The following is a 12,317-nucleotide window of genomic DNA, read 5'->3' as shown; positions in this document are numbered from 1 at the left end:
GACAAGCAGCCACAGCCCAAAGGGTGGGACTTGATTTGTCTGCACATGCACCCAGATGCCGTTGACACATAGAAATCCTTCATCCTAGGCCAACAAAAATTTCAGACAGAAAATTTTACACTTCAAAATGGTCATGCTTTTGATCACAAAATAAATTTTTGTTTGTGTGTAATATAAAAAGATAATATTTAACAAATTGCACAAACCAAATGTTAATATGATAAAATTAAATTTATAACTTAGGCTATGATCACATAGTTACTTATAAATGTGTCATTGCTCAGTGCTGCCACTGCTACGTACAAACTTTAAAATAACCAGTTACCCATTCACTTAAATAAATATTGGCTATTTAATGTCTGGGACTATGGTGAGATAATTTTTAAAACATTAAAAATTATTATGCAACAATTTTCACCTCATCATTCAATAATACACATCAATTGAATATTGGCACAGAAAATAACAGCGAACTATTTTCACAAAATGAAATGTTCTGGTTTTCAAAATGCCACATGTCCTTTTCCAAAGACAAAGTAGAAAAAATATTCCCTCTAACATAAAAATTGTGTTTTAAAAGGAGTTGTCCTCATGAAATCCAACAAATCACTGTGTTCATCGATAGCATGTTCTTCAATGATTTTTTTCACCAAGTACATCATAAGACATGTTTTCTTCACAGAAAACATAAAAATTTCATTGAGAATTGGTTAACTGAAATCTACATGCATACTGAAAGCAAACATTGAACTGACATTCATTCATCCAAAAAGGTAAATCAGTCATCATTTGCGGAACACTCACGGTGCATCTTCAACCCTTCCAAATTGACAACAATTTCCAAAAAACTGGAAATATTTTACATGCAGCACAAAAGGTATATTCAATACTTACAACAATTCAATGATTAGATCTCTATTTGTGCAGGTTTTTAAATACACATAGGTGCCATTTACAATGATAGGGCTTAATTAACAATGACTTCATGAAACATTAGTATACATATACCATCCTATTATATTTCATTAATAAGTAAATTAGTTTTCAATAAATACCATACCTGAAGCAGGAACAGATCCAAGAAGGAGGGAGGGGGCCAATGAGAACCAATCCCCTCCCCTTGAGGGGAAGAGTTTTGGCTTTAATAAAACTGCAAATGAATACCCAAAACTAATTTTGAAGGCCTACTACCCCAGGTATAAAATTATCTAATGCCATCGGCATCTAAATTAGTGTGGCCATTTTCATAATTTTCAACTTGCATATGTGGAAACACAAGCTGAAAATCATGTTAAATTTGTGAACACCTCATTTAGGGGCCTTTTGGATTCACCAATGGTCCGCGGTTGGGTAATTTAAAGGGATATGAGTTCAATCATTAACTCATCAGATGAGGCAATGAATTGATTGTATTGGATCGAATTAATCAGTGAAATCAATTATTGGCCTTTTGAAGACAGGAAATTGATTTTTTAAGGAAAAAGTTAACATTTTGAGGATAATTAACTTTGTACATGCCTAGTTTCCTGTCACAGCCACACCCAGACCTACTGTAGGCTAACTCATGAGTTGCCTACCACTAGTACTGCAGCACACCCCTCCTGGCAAGGTAAGCTCCAGGATGCGGATGGCAGCGATCAACCTGCAGGATTTGCTTGTCAACACCACAATAGATGCCAACACAGCATGTTCGTAATCCTAATATTGTCAAGTTTGCGAGATGAATTGGTCACCACATTATCAAGAGACTGAATTATAGTCTTGCTACCAAAGCAAAATCTAAACTGTGCACTTTTCCATTCATATTATCCTCCAAGTAACCACAGGAGATGCCGTGACAGCAACTTTTAAAGGAGCCATGCACCAATGTAATAATTTCTAAGTGTAAACCATCATTTTAGAAAACTCTCCATTTTTTTTAAAGCTTTCCAGAAAATTCCCTGAATTTTATAATAATTTCTAGGATTTTTCAGCCTAAGACTCCAACTTTCCTAACTTTCCAGAAATGCCAGAATTTTCCAAGGCAGCATCCACCCTAGAAATGACCTGAATTTAATCCAAAATGGTAAACCCAAAAGGGGACAACACAATAATCAGGAGTCCAATAATTAGACATTTTTCATTCAATTTATCTAAGTCATTACTATTTTACACTTAAGTATGAGTTGTACCAAACCCTTGATTTTTCAGGCTTGATAACATGCATGAACTAGGCCAAACAAAGAATGGGACAAAGGTAATCAAAAGAGTGGTCCCTACAAGGGGGCAACCATCCCATTGGGCATTGAGGAGGCAAAACCAGGCCCACAAGATAGACCACACACACACACACCTCAGAGAGTAGGAGCTGAGCTGACGCCAGCTGCATGACCAACTTGACATCACCACTGCCACCCTTCGAACTCCAGCCCCGGAGTAGCTCCACCCCTGCATTTGTCTTCCCCTCACGAGCCAGCACTGATGCCTGGATGAGCACAGCTTCCGTCGCAAACTCAGGGCAGTCATGTGCAAGTTTTTCACACAATTGTTTGCACTGGTCAGCCTTTGTGAATGTGAAACAAGTTCTTTGTCAAAAAACAAGAAAGGAGATATTACTAAATGCTAGCACCACACCCACAGTGAAAATAAAAAATGCTTGGTAAAAACACTTGTTATATTCATATTAACAATTTCAAAAAGCCCAAGAGGATTTTAGAGGCTAAAAAAAGAAAGACCTAGGGAGAGCACTACTTCATCTGAAGCAGCATTGGTGAGTGTGAGGGACAATTCAAGAAATATCTTTAACCCTTTGCACTCGGATGCTTTTTTCTCGATTGCCTTAGCCTACTCGGGATTCAGTTTTTTAAAAACCCCAAATTTACTAAGCATGGCACTAGAATGAAAAACTGTAGTTTCTTTTCATACAAACTTATTTATTTGGATTTTTTGACATAATTATTGATAAATTTATTGATAAACCATAATTTAAACTCTATAATTTTTCATGGTATGATATTTTTGGAAGCATTCACCAACATGAAGACCTGGTTTACATTCACACGTCTCACAGATATATATCGTCTCTCTTCTTCCTCCTTTGATTTTTCGGTCAGAGCAAACCGCACAATCTTTATGTTTTTTGTTAGGGTGAGGTGTGATTATATGGAGTTTTCCATCTAAACGATGCTCTATGCTTGTGGATGGTAATCTAACCCTGGAAGTTTGCGTACCATAATGGAATTCTCCAACGAGATCGTGTACTAGTTCCCTAACAAATTTCACATGCGAGATCAGTTTTTCATTTTTTTCTTTGTTGGCATTCTTTATACAAAAAAAATGAATTTACAACACTGACCTCAAGCCCCCAGAAAAACAATTTACACCACCATTTTAGAGTTTTCCTCATAAAACAGTATGTGCTTGTGTAATGATCTGCTATATCAACTCCCCCCATAAACTTGGTATAATTTGTCACAACCGTGGGTTTGAAAACTATTTCATTCCCACCACCATGAACTCTCCTTTCCATGGACTCAGTCTCTGCAGTGTCCCACATACTGAGCATTGTGACTATCCTCTTGTCTTTCCATGTAAGGAGCATTACATTTCCATCCCTGTAAGCCACTGTCTCTCCTTTCTTTAGCTTTGGATGTTTCATCACAGGTGATGGTGATCTTTTCTATTGGGCATTATTGTCCCTGTCAAGTGCGTTTTCTCCTTTACCAATTCCCTTGCAAGAGTGACACTAGTGTAATACCTGTCAGTGAAGAAATGATTGCCTTGAGAACCAGATACTGAGTTCTTCAATCTTTCATGCAGTTCTAAAACTATTCTGCTAGTAAAAGGGAGATCAGGTCTCACCAATGTTTCAGTTGTTATTCCACCATAATAAGGGACAAATGAATGTACGTAACCACTTTTGGAATACTTATTTAAGGACATATAGACGAATACCCCATTTTGTTGGCATTTTAGGATTATACGTGATGAAGCGTATCTTTCCCTTGAAACCAACAACAGCCTCATCAACAGAAATCTCCCTTCCAGGACAGAATCTCTCCCTAAATTTCATTTCAAGGTATGACAAGAAGCAGTTTACCTTCTCGGTTCTTGCTCTCAAATCTTTACTTGACTTTTGATCATTTTTCAAGTGCAACATCCAAAATATTTGCAAGAACCTTTCTCTTTTGAAAACAGCTCGAAAAATGGTATACGAGACTCAAAATCCATGGACAAATAACTCTGTAAGTTAGGGTGATTCAATACACTCATATTTAGTATTACGCCAAGAAAAGCCTTCATTTCCGCAATTGTCACATCTTTCCAATTATTCCAAGTGGATCGATGCGATAGTTCTTTCTGGCTAATTTTATGCTTAGCATACTCGTTAGTTTCTTCTGTTATATTTTGTATCAATGTGCCTGTAAAAAACAACTGAAAAACTCTATTGGTGTGGCACATCCAGAAGGAACTTGAGGTCCAACACGTAACTGACCAGTGGAGAAGGGGATTCTGCTAGGCTCATGGTCATTCACCGATACAGCATTCCACTTTTCTTTTTCCGGTTTTCCACTATAAACACTACTTTCACTGGGCCTTATGCCCGAATGCACAATGCTATCGCCTATAATTCTATCACTGTCACTTGAATCACTTGAATTGTGCATCTTCGTTTTGTTGGTATGAATTTAACGTCACTGTCAGTACATTCATCCTGATCTTTGGACGTTTTCCTTTCCATAGTTCCACTTGGACCAGTGACTAGTTCATCATCTCCAAATGCATTCTCAGATAACTCACTTTTGTCACTATTATATTTGTTAATAAATTCGTCAGTTCTGATGTAAAATTCTTGGTCACTGCTTTCTAATTCTTTGGAATACTTATCCATCGTGAGGAGGTGAAAATCGTTCAGAATGAGCAACTACTAGCTGGCAAAGCATTCGTCCAACTAAAGGGAAAGCATCTGTTGTAAGAGAACCCTCTGTCATCAGGGAAAACACCTGCGTTATGCTTCTAGAAACGTAAGCAAACCTCGGGGACTAAGATAAGGAAGGTTTTTTACCACAGGAGCATGATGCAACCTCAAAAAACCACGACAAAGGAAAAGTGCTAGGATTCGTGCTTTACTATGAATATAATAGATCATATCTTGGACCCTCCTACTCAAGATTCCTGACTATGCAATAGATAGGAAAAGAGCAGGCAGAATGTTTGATGAGACAGCGGACACTAGGAAGAAAAGGAAATAAAAGAGTCCAAACTAGAAAGCAATGACCTAAGGATCAGCTGACTGAGGTAACTTTACATTCTGGCGATCTTTTTTCAGACACGGATAATCTCTAAAAGACATTGCTTTACATTTAGCTGACTTCCAACTAATGAAGAGCAAACAATGCAAATGAAAAGAACTTACAACACAGTAAATAGATAACAAAAAACATCTGCGTAGGTGGTGGCATCCTTTGGGAGATGGCATTTATAGTATGTCGACGACAACATAATGGGACAATACTATTCATTTATAAAACAAGCCATGCTATTAATTAAGCTTTAACTTTCCTTTTCCTTTCATGCAGATGATTACAAGAAAAGTTATTGGAAAAATAGACAAAAATCCCAATTCCCCTCGTGGTGAAACTCCACGTCGAGTGTGGCTCGACATACATACTACTGCCATTGCTAACCGTGTCGAGTCACACTCGGCATCCGATTGCAAAAGGTTAATGGCAAAATTAAAAATGACATTTTATTTCAAAAACTCCAGTAATTACTACATTTTCACCATGGATGGTATCTGTGAATTAGTCTTCAATAGCATAAAAGCATTTTTTTCATACAGCAAGCTAATTCTTCTTTCCCTAACAAAGAGAGGTAGACCCACCACAAATGGCCAATCACTTCACTCGATTGTCACTGCACAAAAATTGGTCGATAACCAGATAAAAGATTACAGTTTCATAATCATAATTAGGTGTGTGTGTGTGAAGCAAAATTTTCCATTGCATTGAATATTAAATAATTTCAAACTACCTAATCATTAATAATTGAAAGATTTTTTTCCACACAGGCACATTTATTACAAAGCATTCAAAGTATACGACAAATTAAAGAGTAAATTATATGTTGAGTAAGGGCAGGGGATGACCTTAGTTAAGTGGTCTGATGAGCATGAATATGAGTATCTAATGTATTATTTTCTACAATGAGGAATGTTAAGGTCATCCAATTCATTCACCAGCAGATGAATACCTGGAAAAACTTGGTTGAAACCTGGACAAAGTTAGTAGAGGTGAAACAGGATTATTACCCAAGTGACCTCACAGGTTTATCTCAAGTGGCTCTCCCATCACTCAAAGGCTTAAATATTTAGTCACATGCCACAATTTGTGTGTGACTGTAACTACAAAAAACTGGGTGACACTTGGGTAGGCAAGTTGAAAAAATTGTTTTTTCAATATCACTTTCTCCGTAACTCCCCGTGGGTTACTGCCTTGTTGTGGTGAGGGGCAAGTAGCCACAAAGATCTTGAGAGCAATCCCAGTGGAAGTAAAAGGTCTTGGTAGTGCCACTCATGCTGGTAAAGTTGATGGTGAGGAGCGAAGCTGAGTAATGTAAAATGTAGCTGACTCATACTGAGCAGCTGCAAGCAGAATCTGAGTGGAATGGAGGGCTGAACTAAGCTGGGCATCACACGGACCTCTATGCGCAAATTTCTGGAAGTAAAGCTTCCCCTCATTCGGATCTCTGGAGGGGAATACAATGAGGCCAAGCACCGAAAGATACAAACAAAAGAAAGAGGAAGTTGAAGAGAGAAAGCAGAAAGGAAAGGATAAGAATAGGAACATGGAATGTACTCATGCTACTTCAGGGAGGCAAGTTATAAATACTAAGCAAGGAATAGTGAAAAATAGACTAGACATTCTAGGGATGAGGGAATGGGTTGGCAAAGGAGGGCTGCAGGGTGGAAAGTATAGGCTCTACTGTTCAGACAAATAAAAAACTGGAATAATGATTTGAAGCTATATTTTTTATGGTACGCAATTCATTTAGCAAGTTCTCTTGAAGCAAAGGGATAGAACATTCACTAGATAACATAGAGTGGAAGGCTGATAATATTTGAGAAAAATTGTGTTTGGATTTATTGTGAATTACTACATCAGTACAGCATGCTTTCCTGAGCACTGAAAAATCAAAGCCAATGTTGATCACAGAAATATGTAAGTCTAAAAAATTAAGGGATCTTTTGGTTTCTATTTCTTTCGTAAATTTGAAAAGTTTATCTTGAGAATTTAGTGAAGTTTCAAAACTGTCAGTCAAATAGTTCCCATCCAAACACAGAATACATCATCTATGTATCTAACCCAATAGAGGATGTTTTGTACAATGGGGTAGTTACTTGATAGAAATAGTGGTTCAAATGGTCCCATTAAATTTCCGCCAATAGTGGAGAAAGTGGATAACCCATGGCCAAGCCATACCGTTGATGGTAATTTTTACCATTAAACACACAGCTGTGCTGTCCTATACACACTTTTAATGAGGAACAAATTATGGGAGCTGGAACTTTTGCCTTGAACAGGGTAGTTTCAGCTAAATATAGAGCTTCTGATCTGAGGACACAGGGAAATAAATTGGTGACTCCAAATGATACCATAGTGCACTTTTCAGGTGATATTTCCTTAGGAAGTATCTTTGCTAGTTAGTTCATATGAGTTTTTAATTCCGCACTCAGAAAAAAATTTAGAGCTTCTGTAGGCGAAAACTTAGGATGATGTCTGAATAAGTGTTTAGCAAAACCAAGTGTCTTCTTTAATTATGAAGGATTTTCACCATGTTACGCCTGAAACCATGTCATTTACAGAGAACACTCATAAAATTGAGTGCTCAATTTGGGGTTGGGTGAAATTGAAAAATAAGACAACATCATGCCATGTCACCTGATTTGTGTAGAAGGTCAGCAGGCAATTGTTCAGAGCAATACATGCACGCTGCCATGAAGTCAGGCGGTGTTCAAGGCCATCCGCCATGGCTGCACGCATTCTCTTCTTCGAGTCAAACACATTGCCATCACGGTTGAATGCCACCAGGTTGTTGGATGCGACAGCAACAAGACTTGGGTCCAGCCCACCACTCTGAGTGCTGCCCTCCACATCCCCCTCACGACGCTGCCGCGTGCTCTGCAGTACAGAGTTGTACAACATCTGCGCCTCTTTGCCCCGCCCATCTTGTGCCTGGAGGCAGTACGCAAGCTGGATCCTGGCAAGCACGGAGCAAAGAAAGGAATGGGGAGAAATATTTTTATCATAATGTTTTTCTCCAATTGTAAGCATAGCATTGACAAATCTTCGAGATTAAAACTTTTATTTTCAGAATCCAAACCTTCCATGCCTACATGTCTTTCCAAAAAAGTACAAACAGGATTATTCTACAAGAAAAATGGCTCCTCTACTAATGAAACATTTTAGGAATATATCCTTTTAACCACTCTGTATATGAACCAAAATTATTTCACTTTCAAAAACTCCTACAAACAGAGTTTCAACATGGCCATGAGCAATCCCCTATCCTCTTACCTTTAATACCATTTCATGAGTCAATTTGAAGAACAACTCATGGAAATTCCCATATTGCCATTCAAAATTTGCCCAATGCATGGTAAAAGGTGGGAGGGTAAAGCAAGGAGAAATGGAGGTTGATGTGATGTCCAGAGTAAAAAATGACAATGCATTGTGAAAATCAAGATGAGCGAAGAGTGCACAAAATTGATCAACGCATGATGTTCAATTCCAGCCAATTAAACGTGATGCAGGTCCAAATTCATCCAGAGCAATTGGAAAGACTTCAAAAGAAGGTGGCTAGGAATATAGTTAATAGATAATGAGATTGGCTGAGGCAGTCTTCAAATGTCTCATAATGAATCTGGGAGTGAGTCACATATGACAAGGTGGGAGAGTGGAGAAGATCCTTTGCACATAGAGCTATGGTTATTTTTGCATATTGAATGGGATATTGTACATTTCCCTTCATAAAACATGGGGCATAATTGTGCACTGTAAAAGACACACCATATTGGGTGTGGTGTAGGTACAGGACACACGAATGACACATGGAGTAGTACTGACTGTGAAATTTGGTAATGGAGCAAAACATTAGACATGATTTACATTCCGGTCTTTTACACTTCTGGGAGATTGATAGGAGGGTACTGTCCTGCTTTCATGAGACATAAGGGTTGGGATGAAGTAAGATGCCTAGGTTGGGAGGGTACTCATAAAACACGGAATAGTTTTTTTAATTCTTAAGTGGCTTAGTTTGTGGTCAGTAACGGGAGGATTCCTTTAATGATGAGTTTAACTTTTGGATGTCAAGAAAATATGTAGAGTTCAGATGTAGGTTATTGTCATTGGTGGTCTTACTGCAAAGAGAGAAATTGGTTGATAATGGTAAAATATGTTTCCAAAGTAGTGGTTCCGAATGCTTGATGGTGAGGGAAATCTGCAATTGGCTTGAACATTCATTTAATTTTTCTATGTAATTAAAATATTTTGGCCGCCGATTGATGGGTAATAGTGAATGGAATACTTAAAGTATGTAGGGTGACAACTGCTGTAATGTAGAACATTTTCTTGATGGTGCGCTTGAAGTATCTATTAAAGTCATTACTTTGAAAGATGGTAGAAGCAAAGCAGATAGAAGAGAATTAATTCAGTAAACGGAAAAATTTCATCGGCAGATCCTTGCCATGACATCAAATTATGAATATATCATCAATAAATCCAATTCAAACTTCCACTAGCGGCAACTCAACTGGGTAGTAGGGAACTCCAGCTGGTGTTTCCTCATGAACAGATTGGCATACAAGGGCACCATTAGATTACCCACAGTTGTGAGGGAATATTGTGGGAATATTCTGCTGTAGAATATAAATGCATTGCATGAGACAATGATTTCCATGAGTTTTAGGGAAGAATCAACTCAAGATCCTTGACATGACTGCTGAGGGAGACATCCAGATCAAAAGGGTGGAGAGGAATCCAATGGAGGAACAGAGCCACTGCATTTTTTGTGATCAAGATGGAAGTTGTTTAAAATACAGAGAGCCAGGCCACATAACTAGGCAATGCTAAAGTAGAAGATACTGCAAATGTAGGGCAGATGACCACCTCGTGTCAGAATGCAGACAATAGAAGCAAAGGCAGTTTGCTGTTGCCATGCCCGGTTTCTCCTAGATATTTTCCTTACAAGAGTGAAGCATGGAGTAGGGTCAGTCGTTTTGGTGGCAGAAAAGCTTATCAGGGTAAGACAGTGCAGATTCTAGAGTGATATCATTCCCCAAGTCACCCTAGGGTGTCTGAAGTGTGCAACTCACAGGGAAAGAGGCAATCCCCTTACTGCATACAGGAGATAGAAGGATTGGACTAAGTGAAAATGGTGTATGGTGTACATTTTATCTCAGTGGATAGTTCACAGGGATTTGATGAGATTTTGGGTTTGGATTTTCTAGAGCTTCAATTGCTTAATAGACAATAAATAAGAAACTTTAATTTTAGGAAGAGAAAAGTGGAAATTCAAGGTTGACCATAAAAGTTCCTTGGTGGGGAAAAAGTCCCAATCGGGAAGGAAATTTGGGAAAGGGGAAATTTCAGTTAGAACATCAACACCTGTTACCTGATAGGAGTGAAATGCTACCGAGAATAAAATTGGGTGAGGGCCTCTTTTAAGGTTGGTGTCAATGATTTAACAGAGCCAAAACTTGAGGGTTATGCAGTGGCTAAATGTAACTCCAAGTGGGATGCCAAAATTGGCATGGTGATGCAAAGAGCAAATTTTAATCCAAGAGAGGTTTCTATTAGGAAGGGAGGTTTAGCTTCAATTATTGAGTGGCATGAAGCCCTAAAGATGGCAGAGCACTGAAGGTGAGTTGGCATTTTATAGAAAGCCACACTGGACAACTTTCTGATTAAAGGAAATCATAGAACAATTATTGGTGGAGCAATTGGAATAACAGCACGAAGCACCAGCCCATGGGTGGCACAGATCGTGATGGTTGTAAAGTAATCCTCAGGTAGATAACCCTCTTTCAGCTTTTGCATGGAATATGAAGGATGTTGCTTGCGATGATAATCCCAAGTGTGTATCCTCTTTGAAAAATTGTGGTATGTTGTAGTCCCTAGTCTATTTGGGAAGCTGTTTACCAAATGCATTTTTCAACCCAAAAAACTTATGATTTTATAAATTTTAAATTGAACAAAACAACTATCAACCTCCTGCATTAATTTAATTGCGCATTCCATATACTGATCAGTAATGGATATGCAAGAGGCATTATTTCCAAGTTCTCGATCTGAGAGGTAAAAGAAATTAAGGCAGTTTAGGGTTCCTTAATTACACACAATATTTGAAAACTTATGGAGAATCTTGCACGCTAGTAAGAGTTACAAATCACTTTTTAAATGAAATGGTTTGAGCTTTGCTGTACGGAGTTAGGCAGCATTGTGCTTTTTTTTAAACGATGACTCCTTAACTGCACAAAAAGCTTGAAACCTCTTGCAATTCAGTTTCCTATAATAAGAGTCACTTCTTCACTCTTTTTATGCTCCCCATTCCACTCTTTACCAAATCAGCTTTGATTGCTTCAAGATTCAAATCAACACTGTTGATTCAGCAATCACTCAATTCAGTTGCTCCATTAGCTCTTCACTAGATGCACCTCTGTTTTCGGTCTCAACAGAAGACAAGAGATTTCAATCCATGACCACAGGGGTACTCACTTGATTATGGCAAGCTCTTCTTCCACATCTTCCTCCGATGTCCCATCCTCTTCCAGTGTCTCCCGGCAAAGTCGCTCTGCCTGCCGCAGCTTGGCCTCTGTCTCTGACCACTTGCGCTCCCCTAGTAGACGGCAAGCTCTGTTGTAGGCCAACTCATATGTATGCTCTCGCAGTTGTGGCAAATCTTGGGAGTCCTTCTACGAATGGAATCATACAAGCATAAGTACCTGGACACACTTTTGCCCCATTGACTGCCTGTTGTTCACTCCTCCACTCTCTCTCCTCCCCCCACCACCAAACAATGCAGTTCTAATCCCTCCCAACAGCACAAATCTCTCCCACATCAATGAAAAGATGGACCATAATGACAATCATGGCAAAGGAAATGTTGTTCATACTACCTTGATCAAAAAGTTCCCGGAATAACCACCGTGTGGCGCTCCCATCGTTCCGATTTGAGTTCTGTTTTTTTTGTTAAATTGGTACATCTGTTGTTGATATTCCCTTTAAATCTTAGTGTCATAACTTGACATTTGCAAAAGTTACGTAGCCAAGAGTACATCT

The 12,317-nt window shown here is 38.6% G+C and overlaps 1 protein-coding gene across 1 annotated transcript in view; it reads right to left on the bottom strand.

Annotated features, from left to right (window-relative positions):
• Positions 1 to 12,317, bottom strand: part of Srp72 (signal recognition particle 72) — a 60,668-nt gene that overhangs the window by 13,372 nt on the left and 34,979 nt on the right. Inside the window, exons 13-15 of the mRNA XM_071591704.1 lie at positions 11,754 to 11,950; positions 7,920 to 8,238; positions 2,333 to 2,542 (exon numbers count right to left, since the gene is read on the bottom strand). Of these exons, the coding sequence (XP_071447805.1) occupies positions 2,333 to 2,542; positions 7,920 to 8,238; positions 11,754 to 11,950 (726 nt within the window). The remainder of the gene's footprint in view (positions 1 to 2,332; positions 2,543 to 7,919; positions 8,239 to 11,753; positions 11,951 to 12,317) is intronic.

The sequence above is a fragment of the Hetaerina americana genome, unplaced genomic scaffold, assembly GCF_022747635.1.
Source record: "Hetaerina americana unplaced genomic scaffold, ioHetAmer1.1.p SCAF_5, whole genome shotgun sequence".
NCBI lineage: Eukaryota > Metazoa > Arthropoda > Insecta > Odonata > Calopterygidae > Hetaerina > Hetaerina americana.
Note: the sequence above shows the minus strand (reverse complement) of the source record. Positions and strands in the feature narration are given on the sequence as shown.